The 22,079-nt window shown below is 56.1% G+C and overlaps 1 protein-coding gene across 5 annotated transcripts in view; it reads left to right on the top strand.

Annotated features, from left to right (window-relative positions):
* The window catches only part of LOC116955358 (uncharacterized), a 378,574-nt gene that overhangs the window by 151,992 nt on the left and 204,503 nt on the right, over window positions 1–22,079 (top strand). The window contains exons 5-12 of one of the 5 annotated variants that reach the window (XM_076053060.1): window positions 4,162–4,305; window positions 7,009–7,116; window positions 9,163–9,381; window positions 16,538–16,672; window positions 16,955–17,086; window positions 18,469–18,666; window positions 19,441–19,500; window positions 21,874–21,915. In XM_076053060.1, coding sequence (XP_075909175.1) covers window positions 4,162–4,305; window positions 7,009–7,116; window positions 9,163–9,381; window positions 16,538–16,672; window positions 16,955–17,086; window positions 18,469–18,666; window positions 19,441–19,500; window positions 21,874–21,915 — 1,038 coding nt within the window. Of the gene's footprint in view, window positions 1–4,161; window positions 4,306–7,008; window positions 7,117–9,162; window positions 9,394–16,537; window positions 16,673–16,954; window positions 17,087–18,468; window positions 18,667–19,440; window positions 19,501–21,873; window positions 21,916–22,079 lie in introns of all 5 variants that reach the window. The other 4 variants (XM_076053059.1, XM_076053062.1, XM_076053061.1 and 1 more) reach the window with 4 other exon arrangements.

Below are 22,079 nucleotides of genomic sequence, written 5' to 3'. Positions count from 1 at the left end.
GAGAGAGAGGGGGTAGAGAGAGAGGGGGTAGAGAGAGGGGGTAGAGAGAGAGAGGGGGTAGAGAGAGAGGGGGTAGAGAGACAGGGGGGTAGAGAGAGAGGGGGGTAGAGAGAGAGGGGGGTAGAGAGAGGGGTAGAGAGAGAGGGGGTAGAGAGAGAGGGGTAGAGAGAGAGGGGTAGAGAGAGAGAGGGTGAGAGATGGGGTAGAGAGAGAGGGGTAGAGAGAGAGGGGTAGAGAGAGAGAGAGGGTAGAGAGATGGGGTAGAGAGAGAGGGGGTAGAGAGAGAGAGAGGGTAGAGAGAGAGAGGGGGGTAGAGAGAGGGGTACAGAGAGAGGGGGTACAGAGAGAGGGGTGAGAGAGAGGGGGATAGAGAGAGAGGGGGTACAGAGAGAGGGGGTACAGAGAGAGGGGGTAGAGATAGGGAAGGGGTAAGGAGGAGGAGCAGAGCGTGATTCTTCGTCATGATATTTTGTGTCTACGAGGAAAGTAGCACAGTTTTATTGTTTCACAATGGGAAAATAAGTAAAATATTTCATTAAAAAAGGGGGGAGCACAAAAAATAAAGCAATGTAAAAAAACTAATAAACCTAAATGATGAAAGAAGCAAAGATGCCGACTAAACCGTGCATCTTCTCGTTCCCTCTGATCTAAAAAGAGGGAGAGAGAGCCTCCCTCCCTCCACCTCCCCCCTCCCTCCAACCTCCCCCCTCCCTCCCCTTCCCACCCCCTCCCCCTCCCACCTTCCTCCTTCCCCCCTCCTCCAACCTCCCTCCTCCCCTCCACCTCCTCCCGCCACTCCCTCCACCTCCCTCCTCCCTCAACCACCCTCCTCCCCTCCCCTCCTCCCCCTCTCTTCCTCTCCTCCCCTCCTCAGCCTCCCTCCTCCCCTCCCTCCAACCTCCCTCCTCCCCCCTCCCCCTCCAACCTCCCCCCTCCCCCCTCCCTTCCTCCTCCTCCCCTCCACTCCGATGTGAGCGATGGCTTTGGGGGGGGGGTGCCGACACGAATATCCGCGCGCGCGCGCGTGTGGAGGGAGGAGGAGGAGGAGAAGGCGGTGTGTAGATGACCGTCTGCGCATGGGTGCTTGCGAACAGCACTTGCCGGGAGCAGCCTGCCGAGGCTATACGAGGATCTTTGTCTTTGTGTGCGTGCCGTGTTATACTCCTCGGCGGACTTCGTGCGCCGAGCGGAAACTCATGGCGCCGTTCCCCGCCGAACAAGGAGCAGTTTCCACTGCCAAGCACCCGAACCCCCCTGCCGCAACACGTGCCGGCAACGTGGGTCCCGTGTGTGGACGATGGGGGGGCGGCCTTTGAGGGGGGCTGTGACCTTCCCACCCCCCTCTGGAAAATCCTCCTCCAAGACGCTTGTCATCAGGAGGTCCTGCCAAGTGGGTAGGGGCGATGGCAGAGCTTGCTGTGTGCAGCAGAGTCCACCCCTCCTCCCGTGTGTGTCTGTGTGTGTGTGGCCTTCCGTCTGTGTGTGTGTGTGTGGAGTTCCGTGTGTGTATGTGTGGAGTTCTGTGTGTGTGTGGAGTTCCGTGTGTGTGTGTGGAGTTCCGTGTGTGTGTGTGGAGTTCTGTGTGTCTGTGTGGAGTTCCGTAAATATGTGTGTGTGGAGTTCCGTGTCTGTGTGTGTGGAGTTCCGTGTGTGTGTGTGTGTGGAGTTCCGTGTGTCCGTGTGTGGAGTTCTGTGTGTGTGTGGAGTTCCGTGTGTGTGTGTGTGTGGAGTTCTGTGTGTGTGTGTGTGGCCTTCCGTGTGTGTGTGTCTGGAGTTCCGTGTGTCTGTGTGTGGAGTTCCGTGTCCGTGTGTGTGGAGTCCGTGTGTGTGTGGAGTTCCGTGTGTGTGTGTGGAGTTCCGTGTGTGTGTGTGTGTAGTTCCGTGTGTCTGTGTGTGGAGTTCCGTGTCTGTGTGTGTGTGTGGAGTTCCGTGTGTGTGTGGAGTTCCGTTGTGTGGAGTTCTGTGTGTGTGTGTGGAGTTCTGTGTGTGTGTGTGGAGTTCCGTGTGTGTGTGGAGTTCCGTGTCTGTGTGTGTGTGTGGGCCTTCCGTGTGTGTGTGGAGTTCCGTGTGTGGAGTTCTGTGTGTGTGTGTGGAGTTCTGTGTGTCTGTGTGGAGTTCCGTGTGTGTGTATGTGGAGTTCCGTGTCTGTGTGTGTGTGTGGAGTTCCGTGTGTCTGTGTGTGGAGTTCCGTGTGTGTGTGTGTGCGTGGAGTTCCGTGTCTGTGTGTGTTTGTGGAGTTCCGTGTGTGGAGTTCCGTGTCTGTGTGTAAAGTTCCTCCCTCTCTCTGCCCCTCTCCCTCTCTGCGCCCCCCCTCTCTCTCCCTCTCCGCCCCCCCTCCCACTTTCTCTCTCCACCCCCTCTCCCCCCTCTCCCTCCCTCTTCCTTACACTCTCCCCGTCTCAGCCCCTCACCTATGCGCGGTTGTTGATTCATAATTCATTCGAGTGTTTATTCATGCACGGCTAGCTCCGCTCGCCAATCCAAAGTGTTTACTCGGGATCAAGACCCTCGGCATCTCTCCTCTCTCTCTCTCTACCGAGAGACGCCGTGCAGCACAAGAGTACATTGACGCGAGGTCGCTCACAACGCTCTCGGCCGTTCTCCCTGGCTCTTGTGTTCACGTCCCCGGCACCTGGAATAATCCATCGCTCATCCAGCAAACTCGCACACAAGAGACCCATTGACACGAACACACACACACGCACGGGCACAGACGTAGACAGCCGTAGGATTGCGCACACACAGAACCATTGACACACACACACAGGGACACGGACTCACGTGGACAGCCGCAGACTCACTACAGCAACCTCCATTCGCCACTAAGCCGCGGTGACGTCACCACGGCGCCTGTGCCAGGCTAGGTGCAAGTTGAGGCCACGTGAAGTGTCGAACGTCCGCCGACAGGAGGTCACGGGGCAGGCCCAGGTGCCACGGGTCGACTGAGATGACTGGCCGATGCACCACCTGTGCCCCCTACTGTAGACTCACGCAGACCCACACACACACAATGACTCAAATAGACTCACAGAGACCCATTGACACACACACAGAGACATAGACTCGCACAGAAAGACATAGCATCGCATATAGACTCACACGGACACTTGTAGACACACATTCACGGAGACCCATACATTCACACAGATATCCATTGACACAGACTGACCTGTAAACTCACAGAGACCCATACACTCACACAGAGACTCACTGACACACACAGTGGCCTGTACACTCACAGAGACCCATACACTCACACAGCGACCCACTGACACGCACCGTGACCTGTACACTCACAGAGACCCATACACTCACACAGAGACCCACTGACACGCACACTGACCTGTACACTCACAGAGACCCATACACTCACACAGAGACCCACTGACACACACAGTGACTTGTACAATCACAGAGACCCATACACTCACACAGAGACCCATTGACATACTGAGACCCATAGACTCACACTGAGAGCCATAGACTCACACAGTGGCCCATAAACCAAGCCATCACAGAGACCCAGTGACACACATCATGAACTGTAAACGCACAGAGACCCATACACTCACACAGATGCCCATTGGCACACACAGAGAGACCTGTAAACTCACACAAAGACTCATTGACACACACCGTGAAACGTAAACTCGCACAGGGACCCATATGGCCAGTGGAGAGCCACTGGGCAGGATTCTCTGAATGCCCCCGAAGCAGCTGGAATCCCACCACCTCCGCAAATCTCCTCGGTTCCTCTCCCATCTCAGCCACGGTTGCGATGCTGAGCTCTCGGGGAGTACACAGTTGCATTTGACGCCGCGTATCCTTGTCCGGTTACGCAGGATCAGCGCCCACAGTCACCCGCTAACCGGGACAATGCTTCCTGTAACCTTCCGGTACTCGGACCGCGATCTGTGTTGAAGCTGCTCAGCCCGAGGTTTTCATCGCTCGCAATTTGCCTTTTGCGCTTGTTGTCATGTCTGTGTCTCAGGTTCAGTCGCTCACTCTTGTAACCAAGACACCTGTCCCCCCCCACCCCCCCCCCGGGGTCTCTTGACTTGTCACCTGTTTGAAACAAAGTAAACTTGACTCGACTCTCCCTCCATCTCTCTGCCCCTCTCCGTTTCCGTGTCTCTCTCCCTGCGTCTCTCACCACGTCAGGGTGAGATCCAGCAGTTCCTGATCATCCCGGACCACCGCGCCGCGTTGGAGTACTGCGACCGCTACAGCCCGGACTGCGACGCCCCCGCTGTCGCCGTCGCCGCTGTTGAGTTGCCCCAGTCCCAGGACCCCGACGACCCAGAGGTAGGGTCAGCTGTCCGTCCGTACGTCCGTCCACTTGTCTATCCATCAGTACATCCGCCAATCAATCTATCCACCTATCTCTTTTTCAGTCCGTCCATCTGTTTTGTCCATCCGTCCGTCCGTCCGTCCGTCTCTCTCTCTCTCTCTCTCCATAATTTCAGCCATCCGTCATCCATAAATCCCTCCATCAATCTATCCATCTGTCAATCTCTCTTCAGTCCGTCCATCCGTTTGTCTGTCCATGAATCCATTAAGCCGTCTGTTTGTCCGTCTGTCCATCCGTCAGACAGGTAAAAGCACGAAGGTTTTATCCCACGTGGGTGGTTTTTTTTTTCCCTGCAGGTGGTTCGATGGCTCTCTATCCGCGGGCGTTGCACCGCCCGCCAATCATTCTCAAGTTGTTTTTTTCTCCGGCGCGCGTGGGGGAGTAGGCTGCTTGAAACGTTCACAAATTCGCACTGCAACGCCCCCTCGCCCCCGCCGGATGGTGTCGGATGGTTGTGCGTCACCCTCTCTATTCTGTAATCACGGCTGCTGAGCACAGGTCCCCAGAGCGTCTGAGCGGTCAGCCGTTAACCGGCGGTACTGAGGGCTGGACAGATCGGAGTTGATATTTATTGATTTGAGCAAGGTTTGCAAGACAAGTGCTGGTGAAGAAACAGCCTTGGCAATAGGGAACGGAAATTTGTATATTTCGAGACGGTAATTATTTTGTAGACGTTTGCAATGAATGCAACGGTGGCCAATGTCGTGGCCTGCATCGATGAACAATCACATAGTCACAACGGTAGCCAATCACGTAGCCGCAACTGTAGCCAATCACGTGGCCGCAACGGTAGCCAATCACGTAGCCGAAACGGTGGCCAATCATTTAGCTGCAACAATGGCTAATCACGTAGCCTGCAACGATGGCCAATCATGTAGCTGCAATGATGGCCAATCACGTACCAGCGACGATGGCCAATCACGTAGTCGCAACAGTGGCCGATCCTGTCGCCGCAACAGTGGCCAATCATGTAGCCATAACGATGGCCAATCATGTCACCTCAAGAGTAACCAATCACGTAGCGGAAACGGTGGGCAATCATGCAGCCGTTACGGTGGCCAATCACGTAGCCGCAATGGTGGCCAATCAAATAGCCGCAACGGTGGCCAATCGCGTACCTGCCGTGTCGTTTCTTTCTGCTCGTGTGCGCTTTGTGTAATTTAACCGCGGCATGTGGTTTCTACAGAAATGTCCGTGTGTTATCCTTGTTGTTGCATGTCAATGGACACACGCATGGGGCGAGCGCATGCATCTAATGAAATGTAGAACAATAATTTCGTTAATACTGAAAGAGAATGCCTATTCGTAGACATTAACCAAACGTACGTCTCTCCTGCCCCCCCCCCTCCCCCTTGCACGCAACGCAGGTGCAGAGAGATGTGGAGAGTCACGTGACTGGCGAAAGTTTTTAGTATGGACTACACGGCCCTAACCCTAATAACACTCCGGCGTGTCTCATGTGTGTGTGTGCAAGTGGTTTTAACTTTTTTTCCCAGTGCTAATCGGAGTCGGAGATGTGCTGGGGGGCGGGTGGGGGGGGTAAGGACAAAAACTCAAGCACGAAAAAGCCACTACGCATACGAGAGATGCCGGTACATCCGAGCCGGGTGGTTATTTTCCCACTGCTGGGCCAGACCCGAACCGTGCTACGCTGGCCTCGCATGATGTCATCTGAATTTGGCTCAAGGAGAGTGGGGGGGGGCGGGGGGAGGGGGATGGGGCAAGGTGTGGAGGGCAGGCAGGGGCCAAGCAGGGCCAGGGGGTTGCGGGGCTGATGACTCGTATCGCCCACCCACGTGCGACTTTGGCAGCACGGCTCGGTTATGCGGTGGAAAAGAGGGCGGTTGTCAGAGAGGAGTTGTGTTGTACGACGTTTCCGTCGTTGCGCCCATCCACAAATGAGACCCCCGTGGGTTTTTTTTTTTGTTTTTTGCAAGTTTAAAAAAAAAATGTTTGCATCCGTCGGAAAATTTGGCGACGCGGCCCAATGACGGCGCGTTTTTGCCGCTCGAGGCTTTGCGGGCGGTGGGTCCCGACCCCCACCGGCCGCCCCCCGGTTAATTCCCACAGCAGTGCGTATCCACCGTAAACATACCACGCGGGGATAGGGGGGTGTTAAAATGCCCCCCCCCCTCACCGTGACGTGGGTGTGCGTGCTGACATCACGCTCCAAATTTTTCCCAATTCGATATTTTTTTTTACCCAGATACCAAAGTGGCTATCTAGGTAAAAAAAAAAAAAAACCTCGATAACACCACACTGGCAACGTCGCCCCCTCCCCAGCTGCAGGCTATACCCGTTTGTGAAACACAGCCGGCGCCTTCCCATCTGAGATGACAGAGAAGGGCAGGGCCGATACGGCACGGGCTAAAAAATTGTTGTCGTGGGGAAAATACCGGGGAGGATGAGCCGATGACGCACGAATGAAACTGCGTTTGACACGGTGGCCAACGTCGCTAACCTCCGTGTGTGTCGCACGTGTGTGTCCGAGCGAGTCCAACTTTTCTCCCCCCGATCCTCATGACCAACTGACCCCGTAACCTCCCCCTCCCTCTAATCATCTCTACTCCTCCCTCTGCCCTCCCAAACTGAACCCCTCCGCCCCGCCCCCACAAACCCCCCCCCCCCCCCCCCACCACTGTGCACGGCACGAGCAGCAGTACGGCGATGGCGGGTTTGAGTATGAGTACGGAACACCGTACGATGGTGTCGAAGCAGACAGGGAGAGAACGGCCAATCCGCAGGGACCCAGTAGGCGCACAGAGGTAACCGGAGTCGTGGGGTGGGGGTGCGGAGGGAGAGACGGGGGGGGTGAGAGGGTAGTGTGGAGCATGATATCAGCCCACTCAAAGTTGTTTTCGAATCGCGTCGGCCATTGTTATAATTTAGTCCAACCCTCGATTGTCCGGGAGGCAATGGTGCCGGAGGACCAGCGTTGAGAGCCGGGTCTCACCTTGAGCGCTAAACGCGGCGCTTTTTGTCTCCAATCTGTTTCCGGTGGCCCAAGGTGAAGCACAGGCTACGTTGGGTGCCGAGTTCGTTCGACGCGCACGGCTCCCCGCATAGAACCCTTGCCCGGAGCGCGGCGTCCCGACGGCGTTCCGCTCGCTCTGCGCCTTGCCCCCCGGGGAGCTGCTGGATGCCGAGTCCGGTTTCTCCGCGCGCTCCTGCACGGCGTTTCGCCAGCCGCTTTCCCGAACGATTTGAAGGTGCGCCGCCGTTCCCGAGGGCGGCTGGCGGCGCGTGGGAGCGAAACTTCGGAACCCCGCGCGCCAAACCGGCGGGCGACGTCCGAAAAATGCGACGTGGTGATTTTAAATTTGAGAACGATATTAAACTTTTCAGTTAATGAACCGGTTTGCTCACACCACCCCCCCCCCCCCACCCCCCACCCCCCACCGACGACGAGCTCGCGGTCACACAATTCTCCGAACCCTCGACGAGTGTGGCGGGGCGGCTCGTAGTTGAACGATGTCGAACCGATACGCGTGAATATATATATATAACACCGTCGCTTTTATTCAACTCCTCCCTCGAAGCACCGCTGAAAGCTGCGGCACGGATAATGGAGACGGCTTGCGTTATCTCTCCCGTTGTTTTACAATCGCATGCAGTGGTTTCTTCAGCTCTGTGTACCTCTTGTGCCAACCAATCAAAATGGAGGGACCACCCCCCCCCCCCATCCACCAGCGCCCTCTTGAAAGGATCAACTATTGATATGATTGTAGAGGTGTATTGGTAATAACGTGCAAACGTTCTTTGTGTTGGCAGTTTGCCTCGGGAGAATCGGCAAAACGCGGGAAATAGTAGATGTTTGGCATAGCGGAGAGGTGCGGTACGGAGTTTAAGAAACCTGGGCTCCACGCGAATTGGGTAGCAGTTTGCCGGGGCCTTCTCCCCCTTCCGCACCATGTCTCCCTCCAAGCTTTGACTGATCATTACCCAACTCCCTTCCCCGATAATTTTAATATATTTTTTTACTCAGGTACCCGCCGCCTCCATTATCGCAGCTGAAGAACCTGCTGGGGGGGGGGGGGGTGGCATGATCCTGGGTGGCATGGTCTTCCCCTACTGCTCCTCCTGTCGTTCCGCTCTCCCTGTTTCCCTCTTTCTAGGTTGTTTTTCCCTCCTCCTCGTCTCTTCCCCCGCCCCCCCCTCCTCCTCCCCCCACCCTCCACCCTCCTCTGCCCCCCTCCCCCACCCCCGCCCCCCTCCTCCCCCACCCTCCCCCCTCCACCCCCGCCCCCTTCCTCCTCCCCCGCCCCCCCTCGTAGGTACAATGTGAGCGCGACGCGGTGCTGCCGCGCCGTTAACGCGCTTCTAGTGTTGCCGCAGGTAGGCAGGGTGATGAAAGCGCAGCCCCTGCAACCGCAAGCTCGCGGGCACTGCCGACGGAAAGGGTCCTCCGTTAAATGAGAGGCAGCGCCAGAGAGCACCCATGCACCCCACTCCACCCCTCTCTCTTAGAGGGCATTTGTTTATTTGGCCTACTCTTCCAGGATGGTGCAACCCCACACTTTGCACCCCCTCCTCCCCACTGTGGTGAACACGATTGCGGTGGACGAGAGTCGGGTTCATTGCAAGTCCTCAATTTGACCTCGCAATTTGTGTTTATTTTGAGTGTGCGTGTTTGTGCTCCCCATTCCTGCGCCCAAACGTCCCTTCCCATTAAATTTCACCCCCCCCCTCCCCCAAAATAAAAAAAAGATAAATCCGCTGACTAACGAAAACAAATACATGTAATTTACCCTTGACTAAAATTATAAAAACTTACCAAAAAATAAAAATTACAAATTTGTAATGTCCGCCAGGAAAGCAAGCAGGGCTCCTCCTCCGACCCCAAGGCGCCCGCGCTAAAGTCGGATGCATCCGCAAGTGGCGGATCTAACGACAACAACGACGAGGGGAAGACGAAGAAGGGACGCGGCAGAAAGGACGGTGCTAAGAAGGGCGATAGGAAAAAAAAGAGGGACAAGAACAAGAGCAAGAAAGACAAGGCCGGAGGCTCTAACCAGGCCCAGGCCGATGATGTAGGCCCGAAGGTAGAATTTTGAAACGTGACCGCAGTATTTCTTGAGGGGAAAAAAACGAAAACTGGATTAAAAAATATATACTTAAGTTAAAAAATATATATAACACGACGCCAGCAGTCACGAAATAATAAAAAAAATGTAAGCAATTACATTTTTTTTTTATTTTGGATATATTTTCTAATCCGTTTTTTTCTTTCTGCAAAAAATATCGGTCTCGTGACAAAAACCCCCCCACTAAATCGAGATCTGTTGGCCGATTTCGCGAGCAAAGATCTCAGATTTGGAAGGATCCGTGAAGGCTGATCCGATCGCAGCTTAATCGCGAGCCTGATTTCACGCCTCCAGTATTAACCACGTGCGCAACAGCTTGATCCGTACGACGAGTCATTCTTACATCGTTGCTTTATACATTTTTATTTTACACACCCGTAAGCCTTTTTATCGCCTACTCCTGCCCATTGCCCTTTTCCTCTCGCGTCTTAATGCCTCCGCCGCCTCCTTTCCCGCAGCAGCTAACGGACTAACCAACACTCCTCTAACGATGCTCAAGCGGGCAAGAAGGAGTGGACATGGCGTTTTTTTCCCCTCATGTGTCCCCGCTACCGCTGGCTAACCTCCTCCTCGTCCTCCTCTCCCCACGCCCTTCCCCATCTAACCCGCGAAGTGCATCGCCGTTTGGGTCCCGGGCTAAAAAAAATAAATCTAAATCCGCATCACGAGGACCTTTTTAAGGGTGGGTATGTTGCGGTGGTGTTGGGGGTCACTGTCGTTCTCGCAGCGTGGCAGGGGGCAACCCATCTTCATCACGACGTAGGGGAAGATGCCGTGGTCAGTGCCGGATTACCCTCGTGGCAAAAGTAGCTACATATGGCTACGGGCCCCGCACTTTCAAGGGCCCCGAGCTAAATGCTTTCGAGCTATAAATTCCGGTTCAGCAATTCTGCACTTGCTCAATTACTATAGTACTGCACCACCCTTAACTTTCATGAACGACCGGGTGTTTAAGGTGAGCGATTTGTCGTATTATCTGGCTGTGTAGCAAATGAAACACATACAGTTACTTTACTGTGCAAGTACAAAATTTTGCGTTTTAATATTTACGTTTTTTTATTTTATTTAGGGCCCCTTCATAACATCATGCTACAGGCCCCGCACGAGCTTCATCCGGCACTGGCCGCGGTGTTTGACAGACGTGGTCGGCAGTGGCGTCGCAGTAGCGGAGCAAAGAGCGTGGCTCGCCGTGCAGCTTTTGCCCAATTGAGTCATTGTTTCGCGGTGTCATTTCTGCAATTTTGTATCGCTGTTGCAAATTTAGACCCGTGGCGCCGGGCACACATGGCCTTCTATATTTATAATTTACATCACAGGCTGTTCTCTGTGGACGATTGATGATGATGATGATGCCCAGATTCCAATATTGGTTCTCTCAAACTTCTGCGGTGAGCAAATCCACGAAAGCTTCCACTTGGGCCAACACGCCCCATGCAAATGACGAGCACCTTCAGCACAGATCCTGCGCCAACAACGCCGATGTTAATTTACGTGTTTAGTAGCCCCGAGTCAGCGATCGGGCCACACCAGGTCACCGGGAGTCGTTCGACCGTACTTCACCGCGCTGGCCATCATAATCGAAGCCGGGTCGCCGGGTCCATAGCGCGCGGTGCGTTCGCTCCAAAAGGCGCTGGTTCTGGCTCGGGTGACGAGTTAGCACAGTGGAGATTCACCTTCAGAGGTGAGAACCAAAACTAAAACTAAAAACCCTTCTGATCTGGATTCACGACGCGAAGACGAACAGCAGAGGGGAAGCCCTTGGCGATGGTCGTGGTGAAAGTGGCACAGCGATAATGCTCGCAGCAAGAAGAGTCCCCGGGTTCGAATCCCAACCCGGGCACCTTTTTGCGTGGAGTTCTGTGTGTCCCCCCCCCCACCCACTGTTCCCCGTGGGTTTTTTTTTTCTCCGGCTTCTCCGCTTTCCTCCCATAGCTAAAAAAAAAAGCACACACAGTGTAACCGGTATTGGCCAAAACCATCGCAACAATTGCTGAAAAATGACACCGTGAATGACTCACTCAGGGATTACAGGCAGCGGCAGCAGCAGTGGCGGCAGCAGTGGTAGCAGTGGGAGCAGCAGTAGCAGCAGTAGTGGGAGCAGCAGTAGCAGCAGCAGTGGGAGCAGCAGCGGCAGCAGCAACAGCAGCAGCAGCAACAGCGGCAGCATCGCCAACTCCTACAATGAAGTGCAACTTGGCAGGACACAGCAACGGGGGGTAGGGGGTGGGGGGGGCTTTCCTGGGTAAACATAAATAAATATATAACCAGCAGCTGCACCGCTCGCCCGCCCACTGCAAAAAGAAACGTTAAGCGGCACTGCTACGGATACTGGGGAGGTACGCAGAGACGTTTAGCGTTGCGACCTCTGGCGGGGGGGGTGGGGGGTGTGGGCGAGGGGGGGTTGGGGGGAGGATCTGCTGCCCGCTGCCTTCGCTCACCAGCTGGCGATCTGCTTCTACCAACAGATCGATGGCCTCTGGCACGGTGGCACCATGGGGCATTGCTTGGCAATTGTTGACCCCCGCCTCCGCCCTGCCCCCCCCCCCTGCCCTGTCCCTCCCTGCCCCACGCCCCTGCCCCCCTCCCTCCAACAAATGACCTCTTCTGTTCACCATCAGTCCACTGCTCCATTTGTTTCTTTTGATTGTGGTTTTACATGGAGAGAGATTGTTGTTGTTGTGGTGGTGGTGGTATTCGGGTTGTTTGTGAATCGTGGTGTCTGACGTTCTCGTGGTTTTTTTGTATATATTCTGCTGCGTTTTCTCTGTTGTTGTTGTTGTTGTGGTTTTCTTCCTTCGCGCTCGGCCCTTCGATTGCCGTTCGACATTGCGGGGTTAAACGCGACGCGCCACCGACGACGTTACGATCCGCGGGATACGAACGTCGCGATGTCAAGCGCCCCCTTTCCGCACCGCCCACCGATCGTTCGCAATCAGAATCTGTCACTTGCGCTGCAGGAGGAGCAATCAGATGAGCCATGAAGCTCTTTTTGACAAATGCCCAGTCAGGGGGGGTGGGGGCGGGCGGGGGGGGGCACAGGGTCAGAACGTTACAACAGCAACCGATTAAAAAAAGCACGATATACAATGCGAACTATAAGAAAGGTGAACAAATCGCTTACAAAGAATAAAACCGACACACACGGGGAGTTGTTGACGGACGCGCTCTGTTTTTTTGTTGTTGTAGAGACTGAGTGACTTAAAGAGTGTTCTGACGAAATGTTCGACCCTTGTAGTCGTATCGACGGGTTACCGAGCGAAATTGTCTCAAATTAAACGGTAGGCTGACTTTACATTTTAGTTTTTTTTGACGCGGGTAGCGAAACTGGAACACCCACTAGGATACTCAAGTACTCAGGATTATTATTATTACTACATATAACAATTATTTTATATATATAAAAAAAATTACCGCAGCAATTTTCCAATGTTTTAATGCTTGGAATCCGGCCACGCCGGGTAGGCCGTGCAGATGTTTCGGAAACGCATTTGGGGTGTGTGTGTGTGGGGGGGGGGGGGGGTGCTCCCGATGTTATTGAGCGCATGCCCCTCTCCCCCGCCCGTACGGCGATCAAACTCCGGGCTTACGGAGGAGTTCGCGTTGACCCGACCCGGTTCGCCACCACCCACCCCCACGCGCGGTCCCCCGGAGAGGATCCCTTGTCCAGACGGACGGACGGACGGTTCGCCGCGCTTTTCCGACAAGACGAACGGCAACAAAGAGAATCCGATCGGCGGATCGCTCACACGCTCGCGCGCTCGCGTCTTCGCCGAAAACTCGAAACAAGTCGCCTTGGCGACTTGCCTCGTCCGGCGATGGAATCCTCGGAGTGTTTTTTTTGCCAAAACGCGCCGAAAGTCAAGGATTTTTGTGCCGAGGCAGCGGCGCCTGCTCATGAGCCTGTGTTCAAGTCCAGGGTTTTTGCAGCTGCCCACGGATAAACGCTCGAGTTCCACGTCGTTGTGGGTTCATGGGTCACCGGTGACCCATGAACAGAGGCTCTTAGACTCGCACAGAGACCCGTAGACTCACGCAGAGACCCATAGACTCACGCAGAGACCCGTATACTCACACAGAGACCCATAGACTCGCACAGAGCGTAGACTCGCACAGAGACCCATAGACTCACACAGAGGCTCTTAGACTCGCACAGAGACCCGTAGACTCACGCAGAGACCCGTATACTCACGCAGAGACCTATAGACTCACACAGAGGCTCTTAGACTCACACAGAGATGCATAGACTCACGCAGAGACCCGTATACTCACACAGAGACCTATAGACTCGCACAGAGATCCACACAGAGACCTATAGACTCATGCAGAGACCCACAAAGAGACCCATTAGACTCACACAGAGACCCATAGACTCACACAGAGACTCACACGGAGACCCATAGACTCAAACAGAGACCCATGAGACTCACACAGAGACCTATAGACTCAAACAGAGACCCATGAGACTCACACAGAGACCTATAGACTCACACATTGACCCATAGACTCACACAGAGACCCATAGGCTCACATAGACTGAGTTGTGATTGAAACCGGGTTCTCAAGTGCAGTGAGTTGATGGTCTCAGCCTGGTCACCAAAAATCCGTAAAGGTAAAAAGTGTTTTCACGCAATTTTGCTAATAGACAAATCGCGGTGCCAACGCACTTGCAGCGGCATCGCTGAGCGCTGCGCATCGAGCCGCGTCCGTTCGATTCGCAGTGAGCGACGTCAGCTGCTTAGTCCTCCGCCCTCCACCACCCAGCGATAGAGCCGGGCAGATGCAGTTGTCAACGTCGTCGGGCGAATGTGCCGATTGATTTGTTTGGGGGGGGATATTGAAAGTAAGGAAGCGGTGGGCAGTCTCGTTTCGACGTCTCAGCGCGAGATCGCAGAGCGGAGGTTCGGTCGCCGACTGACGATGCCGGCCGTGAAGAATATCGAAAGGGAACCTGACCCGGCCGACGTTCAGTAGAACGTGCAGACCCAACGTTTGACCGCTTGGCCCCGTTCCCCCGTTCAGAGACGTCTAGCAAGTAGCAGGCTGGTGGGTGGGTGGGTTGGTGTCCCGTTCACCGCTGAGTCTCGGGAAGCGTGAGCAGCTCGCCGTCAATTTTACTTAGAGAGGCGTAGCAGCAGCAGCAGAAGCGGCAGCGCGGTTGTGTTTAAAGACGTCGCTGCTCACCGCAGAGAACCGTGGCGACACGACCACCGCCGCTCTACGATAGCCGGCGCCACCGCTGTGCCGCACGCCCCTCTCGCGTGGCCTTGTGGGAGCCTCTGCACCGATCACGTTCTTATTTTATTCTTTCTTCCGATGACTTACAGATGCTGACTCGATACTCAAAAGGCACAGTGAATCAACTGCTTGAATGAGCGTTGAGGCATTGATGCTCGTAGCCTGTTCAGAGCCCTGAGCCAGTGGTTGATATTCCACATTCCTATGGCAGGGGTGAGTCCATCCATAGGTCATTTGATTTCCCCACAGAGCGGTCCAAATTTTATCGACCCGGAGGGATGATGGGCAGAGTCAACTCCACCCCACCCCCCCCCCCCCAACCAGGATGTGAACTCACGACCTTCGGATTGGCATGTCAGGTACTCCCGTGAAGCCCGTCCCAACCCTCGCCACCGTAGACTTACGTGGAGTGCGGTAGGCTTGCACAGGGACGCATAGAATCACTCGGGAGAGCTGTAAACGTACGTGGAGGCCCGTAGACCCAATTAACGAATCAATAAGTGACGCGATCGTGGTGGTAGCGACGCGATCGTCGGTTAATGTGACGCGATCGCGGTTCTTGTGACGCGATCGCGGTTCTTGTGACGCGATCGCGGTTAATGTGACGCGATCGCGGTTATTGTGACGCGATCGCGGTTATTGTGACGAGGATCGCAGTTATTGTGACGCGATCGCGGTTAATGTGACGCGATCGCGGTTAATGTGGCGTGATCACGGTTAATGTGACGCGATCGCGGTTATTGTGACGCGATCGCGGTTATCGTGACGCGATCGCGGTTAATGTGACGCGATCGCGGTTATTGTGACGCGATCGCGGTTATTGTGACGCGATCGCGGTTAATGTGACGCGATCGTGGTGGTAGCGACGCGATCGCGGTTCTTGTGACGCGATCGCGGTTCTTGTGACGCAATCGCGGTTAATGTGACGCGATCGCGGTTATTGTGACGCGATCGCGGTTCTTGTGACGTGATCGCGGTTAATGTGACGCGATTGCGGTTAATGTGACGCGATCGCGGTTCTTGTGACGCAATCGCTGTTATTGTGACGCGATCGCGGTTATTGTGACGCAATCGCGGTTAATGTGACGTGATCGCGGTTAATGTGACGCGATCGCAGTTAATGTGACGCGATCGCGGTTATTGTGACGCGATCGCGGTTAATGTGACGCGATCGCGGTTATTGTGACGTGATCGCGGTTAATGTGACGCGATCGCGGTTAATGTGACGCAATCGCGGTTAATGTGACGCGATCGCGGTTAATGTGACGCGATCGCGGTTAATGTGACGCGATCGCGGTTAATGTGACGCGATCGCGGTTAATGTGACGCGATCGCAGTTAATGTGACGCGATCGCGGTTATTGTGACGCAATCGCGGTTAATGTGATGCGATCGCGGTTATTGTGACGTGATCGCGGTTATTGTGACGCAATCGCGGTTATTGTGACGCGATCGCGGTTAATGTGACGCGATCGCAGTTATTGTGACGTGATCGCGATTAATTTGACGCGATCGCGGTTATTGTGACGCGATCGCGGTTAATGTGACGCGATCGCGGTGAATGTGACGCGATCGCGGTTAATGTGAAGCGATCGCGGTTAATGTGACGCGATCGCGGTTATTGTGACGCGATGGCCGTGGTAGCGACTGCGACCACGGTGGTGGGGACTGGTGGTGGGGACCGGTGGTGGGGACCGGTGGTGGGGACCGCGGTCGTAGCGATCGCGGTCGCCACTCGAGCTGCGTCCGTGCGGCAACGCTGGAACGAACCGACCGACCGACCGACCGACGAATTTGCGGGCGGAATGGAATGGGTGAACCTCCTCGCCTGAGCCTCGTCGCCTGAACCTCGTCGTCTGTCTCGCAAGGACGATTCCTCGGCGCGCGCGGCTCCCAGCGCCAGCGAGGAGGAGGTGCTGCCCGAGTACGGCCGCTTCGTCGACGAAGACGACCGGGACTGGCCCAAACCCACCTTCACGGCGCTCAACAACCGCACTTCACAGGTGTGCCGTGGGGGGGGGGGAGGAGGGGAGGAGGGGACACACACGTGATGATGACGTCATGGTGACATGACGATCTTGTTCACGACTGTGGTCTTCATGACATGGTGATAACGGTGATGGTGATGATGGTAACGATGGTGACGACGATGGTGACAACGGTGGTGATGGCGACGGTGGTGGTGGTGACGGTGGTGGTGACGGTGATGATGACGGTGATGATGATGCTGGTGATGATGATGATGGTGATGATGGAGGCCACCGCTCGCTGCTCTTTCGTGTCAGTCCGGCGGGGAGCAGCAGGGCTTGCCGGACGTCTTTGAGGAGGACTACGTGACGAGGAAAGAGCTCGACACGGGATTCGACGAGTACTCCACGGACTCCAGCGACTACGGCGGCGCGGGGCACAGATTCAGCGTAGGCTCGCGGTCGCACGCAAGCACGCACGCATACACGGAGAATACACACACGGGGAATACACACACGCACACACACAGGGAGAATACACACGCACGCATACACGGAGAATACACACACACACACACGGAGAATACACACACACACACGGAGAATACACACACACGGAGAATACACACGCACACACGGAGAATACACACACACACGGAGAATACACACACACACGGAGAATACACACGCACACGCACACGGAGAATACACACACACATGCACACACACACACGGAGAATACACACACAGACGGAGAATACACACACATACACGTAGAATACACACACACATGCACACACACACGGAGAATACACACACACACGTAGAATACACACACACACACACACGGAGAATACACACACAGACGGAGAAAACACACACACATGCACACACACACACGGAGAATACACACATACACGGAGAATACACACACACACACACACGGAGAATACACACACGGAAAATACACACACGCACGCACACACGGAGAATACACACGCACACGGAGAATACACACGCACACGGAGAATACACACACACACGCACGCACACACGGGGAATACAAAGAAAAACAAAGATCCCCCATATAGCCTTAACAGACTGTTGGGGCAAGTGCTGTTAGCGAGCACCTTTGAAGACCGGAACGGTACGTGAGCGGGTGGGTGGCCAGCACCACGCTCGACCGCCTTTGTCTCCCCAGTAGCGATGGTTACACACCTCACTAGGTACTAATTTGAGGCTGAGTCGACCTAGGGGAGGCCCATGGCCGGTTCAGATAGTCGTCACCGGTGTTGGCCGTGAGTGGAAATCGAACCCGGGTCGCCGGGTTCATAGCGCAGCGTAGCGCTAACCACTGCACCACCACTCCCTACCTACCCCCCCCCCACCCACCCCCCCACCCCCAACACCCACCTCCCCACCCACCCACCTCCCCACCACCCCCCAACCCCCCACCCACCCTCCATCCACCCACCCCCCCACCCACCCCCCCATCCCCAACACCCACCAACCCATCGACCCCCCAAACCACCCCCCATCACCCCCAATACCCCCCCCCACCCCGCCACCCTCACCCACCCCTCACCCACCCACCCCCCTATCCACCTCTCCACCCACCACCCCCCACCCACCTCCCCATCCACCTCCCTACCACCCCCCACCCACCTCCCCACCCACCCTCCATCCACCCACCTCCTCACCCACCTCCCCATCCACCTCTCCACCACCCCCCACCCACCTCCACACCCACCTCCCCATCCACCTCTCCACCGCCCCCCACCCCCCCACACCCCCCCACACCCCCCCACCCCCCCACCCTCCCACCCCCGCAGACCCCGACCCGCCCAGACGGCAGGCAGCCCGCCGGGCGCGTCCCCGGCAAGGACTATGGCGGCGTGGACTACGCCGAGTACGGCGGCGAAGTCTTTGAAATCGACGACCTCGACTACTCGCTGGCGCCCGACACGGACGACCCGGACGACCCGGGGCACCGCGTCGTCGAGCTGCCCGTCGAGTCCGACACCTCCTCGGTGAGGGGCGAGCTCCGCGGCCCTGCGGTGGAGCTACGGGCCCTCTGGTGGAGCTGTGAGCCCTCTGGTGGAGCTGTGTGCCCTGCGGTGGAGCCATGTGTTCTGTTGTGGAGCTACGAGCCCTCTGGTGGAGCTGTGAGCCCTCTGGTGGAGCTATGTGCCCTGTGGTAGAGTTATGTGTTCTGTTGTGGAGCTACGAGCCCTCTGGTGGAGCTGTGAGCCCTCTGGTGGAGCTATGTGCCCGTGGTAGAGCCATGTGCCCTGTGGTGGAGCCATGTGTTATATTGTGGAGCTATGTGCTCTGTGGTGGAGCCATGTGCTCTGTGGTCGGGCTATGTGCCCTGTGGTGGAGCAATGTGTTTTATTGTGGAGCTATGTGCCCTGTGGTGGAGCCATGTGTTCTATTGTGGAGCTATGTGCTCTGTGGTGGAGATATGTGCCCTGTGGTGGAGCTATGTGTTCTATTGTGGAGCTATGTGCCCTGTGGTGGAGCTATGTGTTCTATTGTGGAGCTATGTGCCCTGTGGCGGAGCCATGTGTTCTGTGGTGGAGCTATGTGCCCTCTAGTGGAGCTCTGAGCCCTGTGGTGGAGCTATTTGCCCTCTAGTGGAGCTATGAGCCCCGTGGTGGAGTGTTGAGCCCTTCTGTTACTCTCCTCATTATTATCGTGCCATGAATGTTGTCACGAGCGTCGCTCTCAATCTCCCTCGCCCCCCCCTCCGCCCACGCCCCCCCGCCCCCCCCCCACCTCTGCCTGCGCTGTCGCCCCCTCAGAGGTACGACGGAGGTCGCGGCGAGAAGGGACAGAAGGGGGAGCCCGCAATCATCGAGCCGGTGAGTGTGCCCGGGCGGGGGGGCGCTCGTGGGGGGAGACTTACGCCGACGTGGAAAGAGCAACGCGTGGATGGCCGGGGGGCGCTTGGGGCTGCCGCGGTGCCGAGATGTTAACTACCTCGCCTGGTACACAGGAGGTCGTGGGTTCGACCCAGACCCTGACGCCACGGTGGCTAGGAGATGTTAACTACCTCGCCTGGTACACAGGAGGTCGTGGGTTCGACCCAGACCTTGACGCCACGGTGGCTATGAGATGTTAACTACCTCGCCTGGTATACAGGAGGTCGTGGGTTCGACCCAGACCCTGACGCCACGGTGGCTAGGAGATGTTAACTACCTCGCCTGGTACGCAGGAGGTCGTGGGTTCGACCCAGACCCTGACGCCACGGTGGCTAGGAGATGTTCACTACCTCGCCTGGTACACAGGAGGTCGTGGGTTCGACCCAGACCCTGACGCCACGGTGGCTAGGAGATGTTAACTACCTCGCCTGGTATACAGGAGGTCGTGGGTTCAACCCAGACCTTGACGCCACGGTGGCTAGGAGATGTTCACTATCTCGCCTGGTACACAGGAGGTCGTGGGTTCGACCCAGACCCTGACGCCACTGTGGCTAGGAGATGTTAACTACCTCGCCTGGTACACAGGAGGTCGTGGGTTCGACCCAGACCCTGACGCCACGGTGGCTAGGAGATGTTAACTACCTCGCCTGGTACACAGGAGGTCGTGGGTTCAACCCAGACCCTGACGCCACGGTGGCTAGGAGATGTTAACTACCTCGCCTGGTACACAGGAGGTCGTGGGTTCGACCCAGACCCTGACGCCACGGTGGCTAGGAGATGTTAACTACCTCGCCTGGTACACAGGAGGTCGTGGGTTCAACCCAGACCCTGACGCCACGGTGGCTAGGAGATGTTAACTACCTCGCCTGGTATACAGGAGGTCGTGGGTTCAATCCAGTCCCTGACGCCACGGTGGCTAGGAGATGTTCACTACCTCGCCTGGTATGCAGGAGGTCGTGGGTTCAACCCAGACCCTGACGCCACGGTGGCTAGGAGATGTTAACTACCTCGCCTGGTACACAGGAGGTCGTGGGTTCAATCCAGACCCTGACGCCACGGTGGCTAGGAGATGTTCACTACCTCGCCTGGTACACAGGAGGTCGTGGGTTCGACCCAGACCCTGACGCCACGGTGGCTAGGAGATGTTAACTACCTCGCCTGGTATACAGGAGGTCGTGGGTTCGACCCAGACCCTGACGCCACGGTGGCTATGAGATGTTAACTACCTCGCCTGGTATACAGGAGGTCGTGGGTTCAACCCAGACCCTGACGCCACGGTGGTTATGAGATGTTAACTACCTCACCTGGTATACAGGAGGTCGTGGGTTCGACCCAGACCCTGACGCCACGGTGGCTATGAGATGTTAACTACCTCGCCTGGTACACAGGAGGTCGTGGGTTCGATCCCGACCCTGACGCCACGGTGGCTAGGAGATGTTAACTACCTCGCCTGGTACACAGGAGGTCGTGGGTTCAATCCAGACCCTGACGCCACGGTGGTTATGAGATGTTAACTACCTCACCTGGTATACAGGAGGTCGTGGGTTCGACCTAGACCCTGACGCCACGGTGGCTATGAGATGTTAACTACCTCGCCTGGTACACAGGAGGTCGTGGGTTCGATCCCGACCCTGACGCCACGGTGGCTAGGAGATGTTAACTACCTCGCCTGGTACACAGGAGGTCGTGGGTTCAATCCAGACCCTGACGCCACGGTGGTTATGAGATGTTAACTACCTCACCTGGTATACAGGAGGTCGTGGGTTCGACCCAGACCCTGACGCCACGGTGGCTAGGAGATGTTAACTACCTCGCCTGGTACACAGGAGGTCGTGGGTTCAATCCAGACCCTGACGCCACGGTGGCTAGGAGATGTTCACTACCTCGCCTGGTATGCAGGAGGTCGTGGGTTCGATCCAGACCCTGACGCCTGCTGCTGCTGTAGATTTGGAGTCTGCGTCTCTCCCTCTCTCTCTCTGTCTCCAACGTGTCACGTGGATTCTTCTCGACGTCGCGCGTCTATCGGGCGTTTGGCTGCCGCTGTGCATTTCAACACGACGACAATGACGAGGATGACGAGGACGACGATAACGACGAGGACGACGACTAGGACGCACCTGCACTTGGTACACTCAAAATGAGCGGAGCTGAAGGTTCAGCGGGCCAGCGGTGGTGAGTTTTAAAGAGCAGGGCGGCAGCGAGCGAGCGAGCGAGCGTCACGCTTTTGGCGAACAAGGCGGTGAGTCAACAGGCGCGGTGCGAGCTGACGGTCGACATCACGTGACCAGTCGCGGCTGCCCGTGTTGCCCACAGGGAATGCTGCTGGAGGGACCTGCGGGGCCTGAGGGCCCCATGGTAATGGCGCAACACGGACACATACATACACACATACAAACACACACATACATACACACATAGATACACACATTCAAACACGCACGTGCATACATACACACATACAAACACACACATACATACACACATAGATACACACATACAAACACACACGTGCATACATA

Source organism: Petromyzon marinus, chromosome 59 (assembly GCF_048934315.1).
Source record: "Petromyzon marinus isolate PM22_M1 ecotype Great Lakes invasive population chromosome 59, UKy_Petmar_22M1.pri1.0, whole genome shotgun sequence".
Lineage (NCBI taxonomy): Eukaryota > Metazoa > Chordata > Hyperoartia > Petromyzontiformes > Petromyzontidae > Petromyzon > Petromyzon marinus.
The sequence above is the reverse complement of the archived record's forward strand: the minus strand, read 5'-3'. Positions and strand labels throughout refer to the sequence as shown.